Source organism: Haliotis asinina, chromosome 10 (genome assembly GCF_037392515.1).
Source record: "Haliotis asinina isolate JCU_RB_2024 chromosome 10, JCU_Hal_asi_v2, whole genome shotgun sequence".
Taxonomy (NCBI): Eukaryota; Metazoa; Mollusca; class Gastropoda; order Lepetellida; family Haliotidae; genus Haliotis; species Haliotis asinina.
The window spans coordinates 13,497,281-13,519,475 of NC_090289.1; the positions used below are offsets into that span (position 1 = coordinate 13,497,281).

At 39.7% G+C, this 22,195-nt stretch overlaps 1 protein-coding gene across 1 annotated transcript; it reads right to left on the bottom strand.

Moving 5' to 3' along the window:
- Positions 1 to 1,747: 1,747 nt before the first annotated feature.
- Positions 1,748 to 13,873, bottom strand: LOC137299074 (A disintegrin and metalloproteinase with thrombospondin motifs 9-like). Its single transcript, XM_067831563.1, has 2 exons — positions 13,436 to 13,873; positions 1,748 to 3,441 (listed from the first exon to the last, which is right to left on the bottom strand). The coding sequence occupies exons 1-2, from the start codon at positions 13,871 to 13,873 to the stop codon at positions 2,737 to 2,739; spliced, it is 1,143 nt and encodes a 380-aa protein (XP_067687664.1). The 3' UTR covers positions 1,748 to 2,736.
- Positions 13,874 to 22,195: the final 8,322 nt, after the last annotated feature.

The following is a 22,195-nucleotide window of genomic DNA, read 5'->3' on the forward strand; positions in this document are numbered from 1 at the left end:
TTGAAACAGCTGAACTTTTATTTATTAGGCTAAACACACAACTAAAGAAATCTGTCCACCAAATTCAGAGTGTCTGCTATGTTTGAGCTGGATACCAATTTCCTTTCATTCTGGAAAATGCGTTTTTTCAAATTTGAACAAAAACTTGAACTTAAGTCAAAACCCAGACTTAAGTTTGTCTGGAGAAATCGGGGCCTGTTCTCTACCGGAACAGGGCACGACAGAACTGTTTCAATATGCAGATTCCTGGCCTCTACATTACTCTTGGTGCTGTCTCTTCCCAAATGGCATGACTTTCATGGTGTTGTTTTAATTAGTTTTCTAGATATGCTTCTATCCATATGCATTGCGAAACACTTATTTCAAATATCTCGAGGTCTTTGAAAATAGTGAATGCCTGTCTGTGTGTATTGTAACAGTCCATTAACGTTTGTGGCATTTATAGATTCTTGTCAAGAACAGATACTTCAGTTAGCTGACGTCACATGGTTGTCAACTGTTGGTTATTTACAAGGGTTCTGCCTTTTGAGGAGGTTCGATAGTGAAAATTTGATGAGCACATAATTATTCTCGTCCTTCGAACACACGTCAAAGCCATTAAGATTGATAGATCTATTGATGACCATTGAAATACACAGCATCGTTCAGTAAACTTGGACAAAGTACTGAGAATGGGAACCAAGTGAGGATGGGGAGGCCACAACAAATCAGTAACGCCTAGTGACTGCAAGAGTTGCGTGAACCCCAGGGAGTTGAGATTGGTAATACGGTATGCTGTTTGAGACTGACATCCAATGGCCAATGTTCCCGGCTCGGAGGCACCCACCGTGCCCACTCTCGTCTTTTCATCATCGACGTATTGGTTTGTGATGAAGTGGCCTGTAGTGGAAGGGGCCGCCACATCTAAGCATGCTATCTCGTTTAGTTAATCGGGCTCAGCATGCCTGAACGAACCTACATTAAGGGTGTTAGTGTGTGAGTCTTGTTTGACGCCACTTTTTCCCCAGCAGTACACACACACGCACGCACACACACGCAGACACACACACACACACACACACACACACACACATGATCGATGGTCATGCTGTTCATCACTGGAATGTCTGGTCCAGACTCGATTATTTACGGACCACCGCCATATAGCTGGAATATTGCTGAGTGCGGCGTAAAACTAAACTCACTCACTTATTGTTTCCTTTTAAACAATGAATATATTTTAGTGATTTTTCAAGTTTTGACAATGAATAGGTGTTTGTGATTTTTCACGTTTCGGCGAGTGTGTTTAGTTTTACGACGCATTGAGTGATGCTCCTCCAGCTGTATGCCGACGGTCTGTTAATATTCGAGTCTAGACCAGAGCGTCAATCCGGTGATCAACAAGAGCATCGATCTACGCAAAATTCTAGGATACGATGACGTGTCAACCAAGCTAGAAAGCATGCCCACCTTCTCTGTTAGTTGCCTCTTACGACAAACATGAGTTACTAAAGATCACTTCTAACCCAGATCTTTACGGTTTCTTTACCTTTCAGTTTTGCATATTAAGGTATTTTCATGTAAACACCTCACACGACTATTTATTGGTCACATATTGTTTGTATGCATTGTGAAGATCTTCGTTTATCAAAGCTGTGATTAAACGACATTGTCTTTGGTTGCTATCCAAAGAAACCTTTACATTGTGTTGTCCCTGTTGAGTAAGGATAACATATATGGATGAACAACGTCTTTATTTAAGGTGTGGAGCGACTATTCTGTGTAGATCTAACACAACAATGTGCAGAGTAGTGATGGGGGACATACCGATCAGCAGAATTGGTGTAGTAGAGCAGTAGAGGAGAGAAAACACACTGCAGAACATCTAACGGAAAATCCCGTCCTTACGAAAAAAGACAGTCCTGTTAACATGCAGAAGGATTATGTCTGATTAGAGTCTTGCAGATTGGTAAACTGGGAATATGAAATAGCCATGGTCACGCTTGATGAGTGGTTGAAATATTTTGAAGTGGATGGTTCTTGGACATGATTTTGAAGTCTTTGCTGCTTTGAATTTGTCCTACTGAATGCTGCGAGTTGTCACGGATGTAGTCCTTCTTCGTGCTGATGTTCTGGGTAGTGGTTGTACTTATTGAAGATTTATTTAATGTGATTTAGTTGAGTATATATGGTGTTGCTTATTTGAACGGATGTAGTGAACCCGTCTTGCCAGGGTTGAAAACAATCCTTGACCTGAGGTGGCATTCGTAACTACTCACGTCAAATCAAGCGAAATATTGATTTTCCCATAACAAGGAATACAGAAAGTGGGACCATCAGCTTTCATAGATACAACGGCTGTGACCAGTGCGTCTTCAACCAAAGTTGTTATAACGGGAATTCTTATTATTTCATGACGTTCTCTGCATTTTTTATGCATCATCTAATTTCAGGCTTGAAATAACAAAACATAAATATAGATACGAATTTTGAGGTGGATGGTTGGAGGTATCGTGAAGGTACTGGTCTGTGTGAGTTGTTTTGCAATATACAGTGGTCTGGACCTTTTGTGATCTTTATTTCAGACTGGCAATGCATTCGTCAATGTTGGCCCGGACTCTACAAGGCCAAAACTGTTGTTAGTTGGTCTGTATCGTTCCGCAGTCGCTCTTGGCATTTGACTTGCCGGCCATAAGGTCTACTGTGCCGGTCAATCAAATAGCCCGCGCTTCCCTTAAAGTTGTCACCTTCTAAAGGTCAAACACAGATAGTCATATTAGCCGAGTCTTCGTCAGGAGTACCGTGCTCTTTCACCGAAAAGGCAAATCTTAATCTGACTCCTTGGTGGGCAGAGTAGCAAGCACTGCATCGTCCGTTACATTTCCCATGCATCACCGAGTGGTTGGACGAGAATACAATGTCAGCTGGTCCTGTGAGAGTGCTTTCACTGCTTACTTTGAAGCTAGTTCCTTCAACATTTACTTGCACCGTGCCGCAGTCTGCTCCGGCGTCTGAACTGCAACCCATGACACGCCCGTAAGGACCAGGTTTACACGACCATTCAGCAAAGGTGTGGTCAGTATTTATCTGAAGATTGTTCAAGTTAATTTTGATCTTGGTGAAGTTTGTTCGTCCACAGTAGGAACTGAAACATCCTGTTGGCATCACTGAGTAGTTGTCTTCCTGCAAGCTGACGAAATGTCCAGGAGTATCAGATGACATGTCATGGCAGTAGATCTTCACCCTGGCGTTGTTGTACTTCTCCAAGACAATCCAGTATTCTCCATCACCGTAGGCATTGTTGCACGTCTTCACCTGGCTGCAGTCTGTGACCAATACACAAAAGAACTCCGTCCACGACCCATCAGACTGGCAGACACGCCTGCCCCGTGGACTAAATGGGGGATCACACACATACTTCACCTCCTCCCCGATCATCCACACCATCTGAGTCTGGGCATTCTGAAAGCATACAGCACATCTCACGTCATAATCAACCCGTCTTAATCCTCAACGAATTGTGTTCGGTGTACTAATTATGTGTATGTTTATGTTTTTAATAATGCATAAATGATTCACAGTAGACGAATAATTCTCAGTAGACGATACTGTGGTCCTGGTTTTAGTGACTGTCGTCAAACCCTTTTTGTATTTAATTGTGTTTTAATCATGTATAAACGATTCACAGTAGACTCTGTATATAAGTTTTGGTAGTTGCTGTCAGCTCCCCTTATGTTAGCACATCAAGTTGTCCTTTCACGTCTTGTTTGTCAGCTTTGCTCATACATTAATTACGAATTCTTGTCACCCAAATTACACAGAGACCCTGTGTGAAAGCACACCACAGAGCTTGATTACACAATGTCATTTAGAAAGTGGTTAGATGCAACATATGTCATATTTGGGATTTCACTTTCTTAGTAAAGTACAAATTCTAGTACTGTTTTGGTTGAGTCCCATCCGGGATTCGACCCCGCACCCTCAGAGTCAGGCACCTAATCGCCAGCACACAAAGTCAGCCGCCTAGCCCGCTCAGCCACCGCGACTTCCACTGCAGGGCTTGTTTTCAATGTCACGAACTTCTTAAATCCCCCGCTGTCCCTTTCCAAAATATAAAGCAGCGGGTAAACAGTGAACGACAAAACCTTTATCTGTAAAACTGAATGACATTCGAAGGGCCTGTGACATAGCACTTTGACCTTATGGCCAATGTTCCCGGCTCGGAGGAACCCACCGTGCCCACTCTCGTCTTTTCATCATCGACGTATTGGTTTGTGATGAAGTGGCCTGTATTGGAAGGGGTCGCCATGTCTAAGCATGCTGTCTCGTTTTGTTAATCGGGCTCAGCATCCCTGAACGAACCTACATTAAGATAGATAGATAGATATAGATATACATATATATCCGTGCTTAACAGACCTGAGGCCTGTAGTACAAATACAGTGGACAAGTAATAACTTAGAGTTTTTGAGAATGTATTTTTTTCTGTATGTAGTTGCGTAATAGATATACATGTACACAGATAAATTTCCTAAATGTACTTTACTTGAATTGGTTAAGAGGGATATGAATTTGTAGATGTAAGGATGTACATAGTAGTAGCTCTGAATCTACTTATTTCTCAACATATAATAGGCTGGACATACAAAAAGAAAGTGGTACTCGTCATTGTACGAACATTGTACAAATCCTTTGTTATTTTCTTAGTCCTATATACCGACCAGATTTTATTAGCAAATTTAATCATGAGATGAACAACGGAATTACGCAAGGCTTATTCTGAATTTCCTTACGCTTAGCACAGACAGGCACTGTCTTTTATGGATAGATTGATCATTTTACAGTAAAACTATTTGTTAGACAGAGATACGTTTTCATTCCAGTTCTGTAGTTCTGTCATTTTCTAGGGCACCAGAGACTCTGGTTTCACCAGATCTCAGTGCCATACAAAAGGATAGGACATATTTTAACATAACAAAATCTTGAGTTGTATAAGTCACAAAGTGTTTTTAATATTTCATAATGCATATTGAGACCTTTTTATCTTGCAATGAGGCTTGAATTGTATCCATGGACCAAGAAATATGGTTTGTAAAATTAACTCCTACATATTTATGAGAATTAATTGTTTCAAATGCATCGCCTCTGTCATACCATTTGCCAATTTTCCACCATATTTGAAAACAAATATTTTGGTTTTAGTTTTATTAACAGTCAATTTAAAATCATTGCAGTAATAAAGCACTGAAACTGTACCATCATACTATACAAGTCACTGGATAATTCATACATTGGATATTGCTCCACATCCTTCATTTCATATATTATGCACGCACCTGCGGGTTGCACTGACAACTGCCTTCAGCCACGAGTGTCCTCACTGAGCACTCGGTACAGTTTGTGAAGCTATGGTTTTCTGTGTGATCACGATGTGTAAAATGTAATGCTATGTACAAGTGTAGTCGTGATTTTTAGTTATTTTCAAATCTTCTCTGATTTCGGATTATAATCTTGAAGTAAAACGTTTCTATCATTATATTGTATGAGTTGCCACATTATGAAGTGATGAGTTGGATGGGCATCTTCCCAAAGTGGACATTTCTAAACTATGTGGACTCTGCGATTAAGGATGAAGATCGTAAACATGAAACACGTAATCAAAATACCATTGATAATTTGCGACTTTTGGACTGAGGAATAACTTTATTTAATATCAGTTAACACCGTTTACGCATTTTTAAATGATGAGGTGGAAGACCTAAATTTCTAAAATCCAGGGCCCGATTTCTCGAAACGAACTTAAGGTTTAACTCAAATCTCAAACTGAGTTTGACAATTTGAAACAGCTGAACTTTTATTTATTAGGCTAAAAAAGTCCACACAACTAAAGAAATCTGTCCACCAAATTCAGAGTGTCTGCTATGTTTGAGCTGGATACCAATTTCCTTTCATTCTGGAAAATGCATTTTTTCAAATTTGAACAAAAACTTGAACTTAAGTCAAAACCCAGACTTAAGTTTGTCTGGAGAAATCGGGGCCTGTTCTCTACCGGAACAGGGCACGACAGAACTGTTTCAATATGCAGATTCCTGGCCTCTACATTACTCTTGGTGCTGTCTCTTCCCAAATGGCATGACTTTCATGGTGTTGTTTTAATTAGTTTTCTAGATATGCTTCTATCCATATGCATTGCGAAACACTTATTTCAAATATCTCGCTGTCTAGTAAAACTATAACTGCATACATTAGTATACATGGCTCAATATAATTTATTTCTTATCACGCTGTTGTTGGATGAACGAAAAAACTAGCATGAAATAACATTTAAACATACAACAACCATCCATTACTTTTACGGTGTTATACTTGTACAGGATGCGTTCTGTATGAAATGTTTTCAACTACATTTTACATGACTCGAGCATTTCGTCTCATAAACCCAGTGTCAACACAACTTGTCTCTGTTGTGGTATGATGTACTTCCAACACACTCCCTGGTTTCATGAAAACAGGTCGTCCGCTCTTTCGAGCGCGGGAGCTTTGAAAGGACGGGAACACGTGATTTGTCAAGCGGGCTCAGTTCAAACTGGGCTGACAGGTACTATCTGTCTATTCAGGACAGCACACATTACAACAGCTCTATTCATGAGACTTTGCTTTTGTTTTCTTATGAAAGGTTTTCTGCATGATTCCCTGAAACCACGTTTCATTCCCCTTTCCTCGCCGTGACGTCGTGTCTATGTGCTACCCGACGGTGATCACATGACTTGTATCAGCCAATCAACATCTACGCCGGTTGGTTCCAGCAAAACTGGTGTCCGGCGACCCGTTATTTACTACTTATATTTCGTAAAATGTTGAAACTTAAAGTGTAGTTTTGTTTATTCACGAATGTATCTGACAATACGTGACTGTAGTTTGCTTTCAAAAAAAAATCTAGGTGAATAATTTATGTCGTCATATGTAGACGAGAACGAACAATAGAATTTTACACTTCCACCTACGATTTGCATTTTGTGTCGTGACAACCATGGTCTCCAGGTAATATGATACAACTTTAATGTCATACTATTGATTGGACATATGTATGAAGTGTTTGAAGTAATACGTCAATACGTCACCAAGAAAACATGCAAATCAAAATGCACGGGCAAGTAAGCTGGGAAAAAAAAAAACATGCGGTATCGATCACCATAAAAACTTAAACGTAGGTTTGAGATGATGCTCGAACTTTAGCCCCTATGCAGAGACATAACGTCACATAACGTCACATAACGTCACAAAAGATTCTATATTCCGGCTGGGTTTTTTTCCAGACCTTTCTCCAAGTTTTGCCAATGATTTTAGTTTTGATAAAACATTGATCAGACGAAGAACCAAATGTTATGTTATTTTTTTATAAAAAAAGCGTTACTGAAAGCACAGTAATGCTTTATGTATGTTCAGTTTCAGGCATAATGGAAATAGCTTCATTTATAATGCCGTAACCAATGACGCACTATGTTGAACATTAGTTGTGATGTTTTGTATCTGTCAGGTATATTCACTTTAATGCATTAACTATTCAAACGAAACGAAGAACTCATTGAAATAGGCCTAAGTCGAAACTCAAGTAAACAAAAGAGTTTCCATTAGTAAGTACAGATAACCTACACAACAAATTAGTAACACATATCTCAATATGCCAAGCTGTATCCTCCCAAAACGAAGACCTCCATAAATGCAGAACACATCAATGTTGTGTTGGCGGACTCTTTGTCTATCGACGTGTCAGTATTCATCCTTATTACCACTGAAATAACATGAAATAATTACTGTTTCAACTAACGAAAATTCTTCCAAAACGGCTTATACTTTTCTTTCTTTTGAAGAGTATATAACTGGAAATCGTGAATATGTTCCACCATAAATACATTTCAGCAGTTTCGCTTATTTCAAAACAAGTGGAAAAGCCACGTACTATTCTTAGAAGAAATGCGGAAAAGAGTGTCTATTTACTTCAACTTTAAGAATCATATAGTTCCTTAAGAAACATAGAATCACTGTCTTGCTTTAACTGACAGAACGGGTCTCTTCACCATAAAGACTTATCAGCATTACCACTGTTTGTTGAATTACGTATCGACCTTCTCCATGGTGTAGTGGTTAGAGAGGAAGGTTCGATCTGCAGCCAAATCATGCCAAAATTCGTTAAAACATGGTATTTACTGGTTCCTGCCTGGTGCTTGGCATTAACGGAAACAACTAGGACTAGTCGGCTTGGAGTAATTGATTGGGGTTTTAATGCTGCGGCATGTTTTTTTTTCTCAGTGAGTGGGCTGGAACTGGGCAGAAGCAGCCACACATACACACGCCAGCATGTTGTCATCTGAGCGACATCACCTCACCTCACCTCAGATCACGTATCGGCGAACCTGTAAGCTTTCGACTGTTGGTGGAGGTGAATGGGCTTTTTTTGCAAAACGCAGGCTAAAATCCACGAGAAGTCTGTAGCCCTGTTTCCACAAGGGTGTTTATCGTCAAACGGTCACTACGTTCATAAGGAACATGCTAGTAGCTAACTGGCGGGTATAACGACCACACTTTCTCCAGGATACTTGCTGTCTATAGTGATCGAAATATTTGTGGTGCCTTAGAGCCCTGTCTCAGAGCCCACAATGCAGGTGTCAAACTGTTGTTCATGTTAGAGTGCACATATTTCATCCTATGTCTTTATTCATTTTTTTCACATACATGCATGCATGGATACATACAGACACACACACACACACACACACACACACACACACACACACACACACACACACACACACACACACACACACACAAACACACATACATGATCTCATCCTACAATCACAAAAGTCAGTTTTGCCACTGAGTTACAGCCATTACGAAAGAATGCTCTAGACAGGTAGAAGAAATGTTAGAAGTTAATATCATTCAGATTGGTTCTTCTGAGTGGCACTCCCCTGTTGTCATGGTTGAAAAACATGACACTTCTTACTGTTTCGCCGTAGGTTATGGACGCCTAAATGTGGATACCAATCCCATAGTTTTTCGCCAACCACGTTTTGAACATGTTGTTGATGCTGTAGGTGATAACCATGCCAAAAGTTTTAGTATCCTTGACTGTGCTAGTGGCTTTCGACAAATATCACTTCACCCCGATACAAAACACAAATCAGCATTCATTGCACCTAAGGGTTTTTCTGAATGGTATCGCCTCCCCTTTGTTTTAAAAATGCCCCAATGGCTCTTTAGCAAACAATTTCAGAGGCACTAAAGGAAATGAATTGGCATTACGCATTAATATATGTTGAAGACATAATTATATTTTCCAAATCATTTTCAGAACATCTGAGTCTCCTTAAGTCAGTATTTCTAGGCATCATCCTAAAACCCCAGAAGTGCAAATTCGCCACTATACAGGTCACCCATTTTGGTCATATCTTCAGGAAGAACAGCATCCATGTTGATCCTTTAAACATATAGATTCGGTCACTCAAATCCCACCTTCTAAAAATGTCCATGATGTGCGCCATTTCTCAGGCTTTGCATCATATTACCACAAATGTGTGGCCAACTTTTCTGGTATTGCCTCCCCACTATTTAACTTTCTTAAAAGGAGGTGTCATTTGAATGGCCCAACCATTATCAACAGGCATTTGGAAAGCTGAAACAAACTCTCACAACTGCACCTATCCTTGCATACCCTGACCAAACAAAACTATTAATACTTACAACTGATGCATCGCAAAAAAAATTTAGGCCAACTAGATCCACAGGGCAGAGAACGTGTAAACTGTTATGGTGGTCACTCTCTCTATGTTGCAGAAAAGAATTGGGGTATCACACATTTAGAATGAGTGAGTGAGTGAGTCTAGTTTTACGCCGCACTCAGCAATATTCCAGCTCTATGGCGGCGGTCTGTAAATAATCGAGTCTGGACCAGACAATCCAGTGATCAGCAACATGAGCATCGATCTGCGCAATTGGGAACCGATGACATGTGTCAACCAAGTCAGCGAGCCTGACCACCCGATCCCGTTAGTCGCCTCTTACGACAAGCTGAGTCGCCCTTTTGTGGCAAGCATGGGTTGCTGAAGGCCTATTCTACCCCGGGACCATCACGGGTCCATTAAGAATGACTAGCCGTCCTAGAGGGTATAAAAACCTTCAGGGTGTATCTTGTCAACGGTTCATTTTCTGAATCCACAGACCACAAGGCTCTTACATGGCTAAAGAAAACTAAACATGATGCTGCAAGAATAAGACTATTAAATTATACACTGAGCAGGCAAAGCTGGCACAAATGCAAATGTCCTATCTCACATTCCACACGCAGAACAGGTACATGAGCCCAGTACTGAACACATACCTTCCCCGCCCATTTCAACAAAACCCATCTCTTCAGCATGCACATTTGCACGGGTAACTGCCGCCGCTTCATTCCCACTCTTGCCTGCTCCAGCTTGACATTTCATATCCCAGTCAAGCAACCCCAGCAAGCAAGTGTCATTTCCACATCCCCAAGGCAACATGAGGTCTACACCCTCGACTGCCTCCATCTGCATTAAGCTCATTTCAATGCAGGCAACATGAGGCCTACACCTCGACTGCCTCCACTCACCATTCTACCAGTTTCAATGCAGACAACATGAGGTCTAAACCCTTGACTGCCTCCACCTGCCATTACGCTCATTTCAATGCAGGCAACATGAGGTCTACACTCTCGACTGCCTCCACCTGCCATTACACTCATTTCAAAGCAGGCAACATGAGGTCTACACCCTCGACTGCCTCCACTCACCATTCTACCAATTTCAATGCAGACAACATGAGGCCTAAACCCTTGACTGCCTCCACCTGCCATTACACCCAATATGCACATTCTATATTAAGCAACAAGAGCTCAAATGCACATTCTCATCCATATGTCCTTTCCAAACTAGGCAAAATGTGGTCTACACCCTCACAAGCCTTATCCCCCACACATGAACAAGGTCAACAATTCATGTCCTGTCCTTCCAGTCAGTTAGTATCTACATGTTCAGACAAATCACCTCTGTCCTCTAAAGACACAATAGTACAGCATACAAATCACGGATATTCCACAACTACATCACACTCAAACTTCAAGACTTCCTTCCTTCCTTAGTATTGTTTGACGTGTGGCATCTTGTTGAAAGAGGCAACTACCAGCTTTGGAATCGTGGTAAGTAAAAACACTTCCCACCTATGCAAGTGTCACAATGCATCCATTATTTTCCTCCATCAACACCTTCACAGCCAGACATTCCTATCACAATGCAACACATGTCAAGTCACCAGATAATACACCAGTCAACACCCACACATCAACTGTATACTGAATTCCTCCTGACAACATGTCACCTTTGGTCAAGGTAGATGACCTTTGACCAACCCTTGCCACTATCCTATTGTTACTGCTGCTGTTTGTGAATCCTCTCCCGTCTGAAAAACCGATCCATCAACTAATTATGGGGTACTGTTAAAGCCATCAACCACTGTACATTCCGCAACCAAATATTGGCTTCACACATATGAGACTGGGCTACCATCAAAGCCAACCTTCTCTTCCTCGTCAACATGGCCCAGCTCAAATGCTAAATGTCTTCTCAATCAACAAATTCAAACACACCCCTGCAAACCAAATGAATTTGCACACCTCGTACACGAATAAAACAGTTGATCCCAGAATTAAAACTTAAATCTGCTTCCAGGTCCAAACGGGCACATTTAAGCTTTGATGGGGCCTTTTCTAAGACTCTGTGGCACCGCAACTACAGACGATGTCAACATCCATACATCCATAATGCATACCGCATTAACACTCCATAAATCATAAAATGCATTTCAAATTATCAAGGCGAATCATGACTCCATGCAATATGTTACGCAAACCATTGACTAAAATATCAGATCTCTTCAGGCGACCTTCGGTGTACTTTCTACTCTCCTAGCTGAACAAATACGACATGCATATGACATCAAATTGGGTCAACATAAAATCAGGCAATTTAGATTTTGGTCGAGGTCATCTGTCACCACTTCATCGTTCCTCTGAAATCTTACAGTGAGTGAGTGAGTGAGTTTAGTTTTACGTCGCACTTAGCAATATTCCAGCAATATGGCGACGGTCTGTAAATAATCGAGTCTGGACCAGACAATCCAGTGATCAACAACATGAGCATCGATCTGCGCAATTGAGAACCGATGACATGTGTCAACCAAGTCAGCTAATCTGACCACCCGATCCCGTTAGTCGCCTCTTACGACAAGCATAGTCACCTTTTATGGCAAGCATGGGTTGCTGAAGGCCTATTCTACCCCGGGACCTACAACAAACAATCTATCGTCTATCGCGTCTCTCATCTGGAAAGTACACAGGATTCCATCTTCTACAAACGAATCCTTTTTTTTGTATTATGCACATGCCCAATTCTTATATGCCATACTCAAACTAAACATCTGTGTGTCCATCAAATTTCCCATTTCCTCTATCAGCAAGTTCCTTTCCATGCTGTCATCTGCAATTGCTGTTGATGATCAGTTTATCCGTGAGTACTTGTAAGTACCATATTTACTCAAGGAAATGTATTATTTGTGTTATGTTTATGTAACGGTACATACCACACGTTGCTTATATCATTTGACTTATACTTAAATTGTATTATGATATCACTGATTTTTATTTCTGTTATTGTATGCCATTTTTACGTATGAATTGATGTATTGTGAATGTCATGCAAGGGACACTTCCTTGAATAAACCCAGGATCTCACAACTCTCTCTTTCCTTGTTTCAAGGCTCGCTCCTAATAGCGAATTCCCAAATCGACGCCCGACAGCACCTTTGGCATGCTTAAAGCTAACAAACAAGCTGTCTTAACCACATGAATACATCTGATAATTTCCAAGAAAATCTCTGTACAGAATGGTTCCCATTACAGTATGTCCCTTACAGTATGCACCCACGCGTTATTGTGAATGTCAGATGCAGCAACACATTCAACCTTAATATAGCTTAATCACCCTTACATGGGAGTTATTCAAATAAACTCTGGTAAGGGTGATTAAATGGCTCACACCACTAGGGCATACGTATTTGATACGCATGTAGTGTATTAAGTACGGTGAAGATTATCAAAATAATGTTATGGGTTTCTTTTAAATACAAATACTCGGCCTAGGTCAGTGAATCAGTCCCCTAGATCTGTTAATCAGTTATGCTAATAAAATTCTTCCAAGAACACTGGACATTACATTTTAACTTTCCCCAATGGTTTAAGCTAATGCAGTACAAGAATTCTTCTGCATGAGGGTGGTGTGAGATTTACAATCCACAATCAGCATCTTATGAGACGTGTGTCATGTGAACATGATTTTAGTCACATTACTTCTAAACGAATAAAATCCATTGCCACACTCACCAGTACAAAGTTTGCATTCAGGACTGCAGGTGGATTGGAACATAGACACGTGTAGTTGTCCCCTTTCTCCCGGCACACTGATGTTGTAGGACAGGAATGACCCTCGCACTTTCCCGCAATGTTTCCCGTCCAGGACTTGATGTCCGAATACACGTACTGCGAAGTGGTCGTGGGGTTTGAGCCAGATGTCCCTTCACTGGCGGTGTCCAGCAGCTCACACTGACCAGCGTTCAGGTTGAAGTTGAAGGATTGGCACCTGGATCTCAGTTTGCATTCCTTGACACACTGAAGGAGAGTGAAGTCGCTCAGGACCAGAAACGCTTCCACTTCGAGCCGAGTGTTTTCTTGCAGGAACATTTTGAAGTTTGTAAAGTCAGTGCATGTTTCCCATGCTGTGGCTACCACTAGACGGAGTATCAACAATCTCCACAAAGACATTTCCGACCTACTGCAAGTAAGTTGTGTTGCTGCTCAGAAGAAATATATATATAGCAACTGAACTCGAGCCCTCGTATATACTCTCTTGTTACCTTGCAGTGTATTGACAGTAAAGGGCATTTAAACATGCATAATGCATTCCTTTTACCAGGGATAGTCTACAGCAGGGGCAGGATACTCGCTTTCTGTGCCATTTGTACTTATTAGCGTGTGCCTCATCACGCTCCAACGCACACTGTGACTTGGTTCGTTTCCAGCGCAACTTCGGTAGCGTTTTAACATTTCTTCGGTCAGTTTATTGTACCACTCGGAGTTTACAACAAAGTTTTGAATGAATGAATGGATTATATGCGAATAAATGAAAGAAATACAGAAAAAGAACTAAAGAAAGGAGTACATAATGAATGAAAACAAATGATACACCGTCAGCTGTCCTCTTTTTCAAATCTACTTTGAGAGATTATTTACATTAATGCTTAATTAAGATATCTTATTGCATGCATGGAATACCATGGACATTGACAGTGTCACCTCTCAAAACAAAGTTTTACACAATCTCAAAGCGTTGTAAAGTTCAACAAGAAAGAAAATTATAAAACTATAACTGTTAGTCGCAAAGACCTTTAACCTGATGGTATATACCCCTCAAAAAAATTAAAGGTGTATATGTGAAAGACGTTTTTAAAATAATAACTAGAAACACTCAAATATCGAAATGTTGTATTTCAATGGCGGATCAGATCAGATTTACGATATGTCAGATTTTTCACACACCCCAAATACACCATAACAATGTTTTAAAATTATAAAACTATAACTATTACACGCAAACATCTTTCACCTGATAGTATATCTCCTCATACAAATCAAACGCGCACTTCCCTTTTTCATACCCTCACAATATTTTAAAGGTATACTCGGACCTCGTTGTATCGCGGCATTCATGGTATCGCGGCAAACGGTATTTCCTGTTTTCCGATCGAGACACGCCTCCTAGAGATCATTTGCATATGTAAATCGGCAGTCGGACGTCAGTCGCTTGTTTACATTTTGGAAAACAAGCACGATGTATCAAATCTTTATAAGTATTATCCAGGAGAAATGTTAACATTAAATTCTGGAATCTTTTGGAATCTGTTTCAACCCCATCCATGAAATAATTGCACTAATATTTACGTGTCGTTTATGACCCTTCCCACTTGATCTGAACTAGGTCGCCTGCATCTTATTGATGCCATATAAGGTAACGGAAGTGACATTAGGAGCTATATTAATCTATCGGTGGATGGCATAATTTCTAATACAAATAAGGAAAGAAACTGTAATATGATCCCTAATCAATGAAAGCGAATTTGCACACTCAAACAAAATAGAAATTGAGAAAGAATTTTATTGTACTCCTGTACACATAATTATTTATTCATATTCTCTCAAGATGTAACATCATATTTTGCATTGAAATATGGTTGAAATCATGCCTAAAGTATAAAATCAAACAATATATGAAATAATATGAAAATGAAAATGAAATATTTTAAGATATTACGTTTTCTGAAATATTCTTTTCTCTTTTTCATTCAAATATTCTTAAAAAGAAATCAGTTTTGAAATAATAATTTCAATTTAAAAAATCATATTTATTCAGGATTGTCGCAAAGCTAAGAGAAAAGTCAATTTTTCTGCTAAGGCAAGACGACAGTATGATCCTGTTAGCTTGCGACAAGCATTTGCTGCCACCCCTATCTTGTCATAGTGTAGTGGGCTCAGTGTGACAAGTGTCAGCACTGGACCCATTTGTCATTTTGCACTGACATCTCTTGTGTGAGGCGCCACTGTGAATTTCTCTGTTCACATTGTGAATAAATTCTCTAAATGACTGTGAAACTAATTTGATTGAACATTTGTGCATTCTATTTTTGGAAGCCTGGTGATTTCCCTGGATAATGTTTCATTATGGACACAGTTTTGTGCAATTTGGATAGCCAAAAAATATCTCAACCTTTTTCAAATTGAGGGGAGTAAAGAAATTTCATTTTCTTTCCCTATTTCACTTTGCAATCCGAGTTTTAGTGTTTACCGTGATACGATGGAGTCAGCTCCTTTGGTAAATATTAACCGGCTTCGTTCGTCTAATGGCTCTCACTGAAACACTATCAAAGTTAAAATAATATCTTCTTCACAGATGTGCTGATTAAATGTCATGGTAATCGGATTTCATGATGAAAAAGGCCATATAAGTTCCAAATTCTATTGACGATTACGGATATGCTAAGTACCGCGATACAACGAGGTCGCAGGCTATAAATCTATCACTATTACTTGCAAACACCTTTCAACTAAAGGTATATGTCTCCTCTAAAATTGAACGAATGTGAGAAAGAAGTTTTTAGCGATAGAATTTAGTCTTTCTTCGCTGTGTACTGAGAATTGAAGCCAGCGAGCTACAACATGCGGACTTGAAACTTTACTACAAATCTTTACTACAAATAACAATTATCTGACTAAAGATGAAGTGACAGAATAGGTAACCTATCTTGTACATGTAGGTTTTCAGTTGGCACAACACTCCACTTCTGTAATCAATTGTTGAAAATAAAACAGGCTCAATTGCAAGAACTAAGCTGCCACCATATTGGCTAAACTGGTGGGGTGACGAGCCGAGGCATAGCCTAAGAGGCTTTTTGAGGAGAGACCACTCCCCGTCTTATAGTCTCCCTGCTTTTACTCAGGACACAATTGAAATTGCTGACAGAAATAACATTTTCCCGACAATTCTTTATCTGAACAAATGCATCTTTTCTTGCAGGTACGGATGTTCACGTAATTATTCTTCAAACTGTGTTCATATTTGGTACAGACTTGCTGGTTTGGGCATGACATAGGCGGATGTATATACAAGTGATGTTAAAGCAGAATGAGTGTGCATCGTTGGTGTATAGCACTGGTGACGACATGTAGGATTTTAGCTTGTCGCTGGAGTTAGTGTCAAGTGTGACAAGAGATATTTTCATGAGAGTTATCAATAATTGCTTGACTTCAGTACATAATTTAGAATGAAGCCCAACACGAATAATATGTTGTGCTCCTATTTCGCAAGACATTGTGCAATAAAGACCGCAATAATGGTTTGAAAAAAAAACAAAGGCAACTTCAACTGACATTTCTCAGAGAGATTTTAAATATGAAAGAGAAACGATGTTTGTTAATGATTCAAATTGACTCGATCGTAAATCCAATAAATTTCAATAGCGTGCCCCATTACCCATTATTGATTAACAAAATGATTTCAGTGTACAAATGACATGCAAATACCCAATGAGAAAATCAGTGTAACAATGTTCATAGTCTTCATAAATTCTCAATGGCATTTGAAAATAACTTGAATGAGGAAACTTCAGATGAAACTAGAATATTCGCATGCTTTACCATAGAGAATAACTTGAGAAAAAACATGTTGGAATTTGAAAAATAGCTTTAGTGGATGTTTGAGGGCAGTATGCAACTCAAATTACACCTCTTGTTCTTTCGGTGTCGTTCCATAATTATCATTTAGGGATGTATAATCTCGATATTAACATCCCGTTGATCCTAATGGAGACGATATTGTACGGCTAACTTGAATGAATAATCTAAAATGCTAATCGAAATAGTAGCTAAAAGCCACTTTAAAACAATTCATTACAAAACTTTTGTCAGCAAGTTACAGTATAACAGACGGATGAATATGACAGTTCAAGTGCAAAGAAGAATGAATATAAAATATCAGTCTGTTTATGTAGTTTGTGGTGGTTTCGCTCTAGTGAGAGTGTGAGAGAGCTAGGTTTAACGCCGGACTCGGCAGTATACCTGCTATATAGCGGCGGTCTATAAATAATCGAGTCTGGACCAGACAAGTGAGCATCTACGCATCTTAGATATGATGACATGTGATGACAGTGACCCTGACCACCAGCCAGTCGCTTCTTACGACAAGCATGTGTTACTGAATATCAGTTCTAACCCGGATCTTCAAGGATCTCCCCGTTCGAAGGGATAGTGGGGAGTTTGAGTATCTTTACCTCTTGCGGAATTCCACAGAATGTAAGCCATGACTGGTTACGGATGGCTGTATACAATTCTAATCTCAAGTAATGAAATGCCAACCAATACATTACAAAAGCAGTTCATAAAATGTTTTTTACACAGATCGATCGAACAATTCAAAACTGATGAAAAAGTCCTATTTCGTTCCTTTAAAAGAAAAATATCCCCAAAGAACAATGACATTAGTTAAAAGATCCTTTAAAGGTACAAAACGAACGTTTGGTTATTCCTTGTGAGACAGAAAAACTCTTTGCAATCGAGCGAAGGGACATCACAAGGGACATAGACGATGTGATCATCAGCTGTGACCGTGCGTGGAAACAATTTAGTCATGCCATAAACCAAGCTCTTGTTATGGGAATGATTTCAATTTCATGACGTTTGTCCTTACCTACTTGAGTGTTTCAAGTTGCCTGCATCTTTTATGCAATGGCCCTTGAGGTCTTGAGCATAAGAAGACAAAGTCATTACTGGGTTCGACCATGTGTGCAAGCTTATATATATATACAGTGTTCCCAGAAATTATTGAGAAAATCTTTGTTTTTTTTGTAATGATGCTAAGATTGGAAAAATGGCTTTCACTATGCACTAAGCATACTAAATAAAGGAGACAACTCTTGAAGGCTTAGAAGGCAGCTCATTGCGTCAAGAGTTATCTCCCTTGTCTGAGCAGACGGCTTCCTGTGTTGACATGGCAGAATTTACAGCAAGAGAGAAAAGAAAGCTCATGCTAGATGATTTTGAAAGGGGTGAGGCTGATGCTAAAGTGTTAGCTTGTAGACATGGTATTCCTCTGTCTACATTATACAGAACTTTGAAGAATATTCAAACAGGAACCGGGATAGAGCACAAAGCAGGGGCAGGTCGGCCTAGGAAATTCAGTGTTGTGGATCGCCGAAGACTTGGGCAGATTGTGAGTAGGGGCAAATTGAAAAGTGTTGAGAACATCAGAAATGAAATGATTAGCAGAGGAAGTCCTCACGTATGCAACAGTTAGGCAGGAATTGCAGAGACTTAATTCCCTCGCCTTTGATGAAAGATGCACAAAAGGAAAAACGTTTAAACTGGTGTCGGGCTCATGAAAATCAAGATTGGGATAATGTTTTCTTTTCGGATGAAAGTTCTGTTTGGCTTTTCCCTAATTGTGTGAAAATTTGGACCAAAGATACTGTCAAACCTATCTACCAGCGACCAAAACATAGCCCGAAGTTTCACATGTGGGGTGGCATATCGGCTCGCGGAGTGACGCCATTGTGTGCTTTCATGGGAAACTTGACAAAAGAAAGATACGTTGACATTCTAAATGGTCACCTTCTTCCAACAGCACAAACATTGTATGAAGATGATTGGATTTTCCAGCATGATAATGACCCAAAACACACTGCGCGCTACACAAAACAGTGGTTGTCGGGCGAAAATGTTCAAGTTTTAGTCTGGCCCAGTTACAGCCCAGACCTAAACCCAATTGAGAATGTGTGGGGAGTCATGAAGGACAGAATAAACCAAAAGGGACTGAGAAATATTGAAGATATGAAGGCCGAGGTGGTCCAATATTGGGATACCCTGTCACACGATTACCTACAAACTTTGATGGATAGTGTGCCTAGGCGTATTCAGGCATGCATTGCTGAGCGAGGAGGTCTAACAAAGTACTAAAACAAGACTGAGACTGTAAAAGGATGATGTTTTAACATGTTTATGTAAGTAAAACGCCAGAAGTTAATAAGCGTAATGAGTTACATGACGCAACATGATTCTCAATAATTTCTGGGAATACTATATATCCAGAGACTCGCACTATGATTCAGGAAGGGTGATACCAATGCCAGGGGAGCTGCTGACTCTGGTGGGGCACCTTGCAGGTCGCTTTCTTGCATTCTCTCCTCGAACATTTCTGTTGTTTCTTGGACCCATCTTTGGGATTTTGGTGATACAGTGTCGGATGAAAATGTGACCCTCCTTTTGTCGTCCTTTGGCCATCAGATCACACCGATATGTGTGGAATTGCAGTTGGGTAATGAGTGATTACCCTCTGATGTCACAACAGATAGCAAAATATAGTGTGCTTCTCCGAGGAGAGAATCGAAGTGGTGATTTGCGGCTATCGGGCGTGTCGGGCAGACTGCGGATGGCAATCATATGAGTGTCAGATGACTGTTAATCATCGGACACATATCATATTGCCTTCAGACATCAGCTAGACACGTCCGATAGTTGCACAACACCAATGTGACACTCACTGGACTGGCTTGACATTCATCCGACACTGACTTCATTTGCGACCTTAAATAGCGTCCGATGACGATACTTTTGGAGTGCGGCAGAAGTGCATACCATATAGAATATGGTATCGAGGTCAATTTGGAAAGAGTAGCCGGGGGTTTTTTTTGTCAGAAAGGTGGTATTGTATCCAAAAGAGAAAGTTGGTTTTATTTTGGAAGGAAGATGGAAGCTGTATCTTCACATAAGTAAGCTTGTCTCGGTCTAGTCATTGTTCTAACACATATTTGCAAGGTAAAAAGGCCTTTTTGGTGTTCTTGAAAAAATAATTAAGCTAGGCAATAAAACTCATGAATTACACTTTAACATATTTGATATGAAAATAGCTCCTATTCTGCCGTACGGTGCCTAGGTCTGGGAATCCGGTCAGAATGATTGTATTGAATCTGTGCACACACTGACATGCAAACGGTTTTTAGGTGTTAAGATCTCTACAACTAATGATGTAGGTCATGGCGAATGTGGGCAGTATCCCCTATATATCCTAGCATACATTAGGGTGACAAAGTATTGGTTAGATTAGTAAGTATGTCTGATTCTAGTCATCCCAATAAGTGTTATGATATCATGGTAACGGCTTCATATCATAATAATTTTATGGGTCGTCGAAGTGTGGAGATCTCTTGTACATTTTTGGTTTTGGTTTTGTTTGGAAACCTCGTTTTTATCATTCTCAGACAGGGCGCAGACATTTTTGAAAATAGTGAAGTCACGGACTAAAGTCCATATGAATTAATGAGATTGTGGTTTGTTTTCATCAAGTTAGAAAATCAAAGCACCTTTCTACTAGTAGTTAAATATGTATTTGAATCATGACCAAAAGGAGTTTGCATGACACAACTTGTAACATAAGCGAGATCGGGGTCGAAGTGAAAATACTGCGCGATAAATTTCTACACTTGCTGAATTTATTTGGTTTGTAGCGTTCACTCACCAGTATGTAGACACTTGTCAATATACGTCTTTATATTACTTTATAATCATACTTGTATGCATTTTGAAACTTAACAAAATCAAGCGATCTGCGAATGTATAACAGGAATGTAAGTTCTAGACATTTTATAGTTTGCCTATATGAATCATAATTCGCACGCATGCCCTAGTGTAAGTCGTCTGCATAATTACAACTACGACGAAAACAATGATTCTGTTGAAAGCTACGACAACTTAATAAAAACAGAATGCAAATATTAAAATTAAAACAAATTAAAGTTATAGGAGCAGTGTCAGGCTCTTACCTTGTTCGAGGATTGTATCCATCAATATCCAGAAAAAACGAGTGATATATAAATCATCGGCAGATTTCCCAAGTGATGTGTCTTTCAACAATCGAATATACGAAATGTATCGTTTCAGGTTTTTCACATTGCTGTATAATCTCATTGGTCACCCAAGATAGCACACCTCGCAACTAATTGCATAATGTGCGTCATGCTTTTAAAAAATAATTTAGTTAGCCAATAATGAGCAATCAATCAATGTATTGGCGGTTACTCCCTTGAAAGAAAGGTGTTAATTTTACATGGACACAGACACGACAGAGTGTATTCAGTATAGATTAGTAAATGTACATACATAAACAACCTTTTGACAAATCCCCATTGAACTCCGTATTAAAATAATTAATCAATTAGCGTGTTATCGGTTAATCCTTTGATCGATCCAGACACAAGAAATGCCAAATGGGGACCTTTTTCGGGTAACCTAAGTGGCGTTACCACTAATTATACCTGTTTTAAATTCATTAACTGAGCATCAAGTGAATGATGACAAATAGCATGTAGGTTTATACCACCTAACACGGATTACAACCTAGCGACACCAAGTGATTTTGACAAAATCGTCTATGAAAACAAGGGTTGTAACTCGGAAACTAAGCAAAGCAGGAGACAAAACTAAATGATAGTAGATTGTGAGAACATAGAGCTTTCAGTTTTCTCAACAGCTTCGTGATTTCAG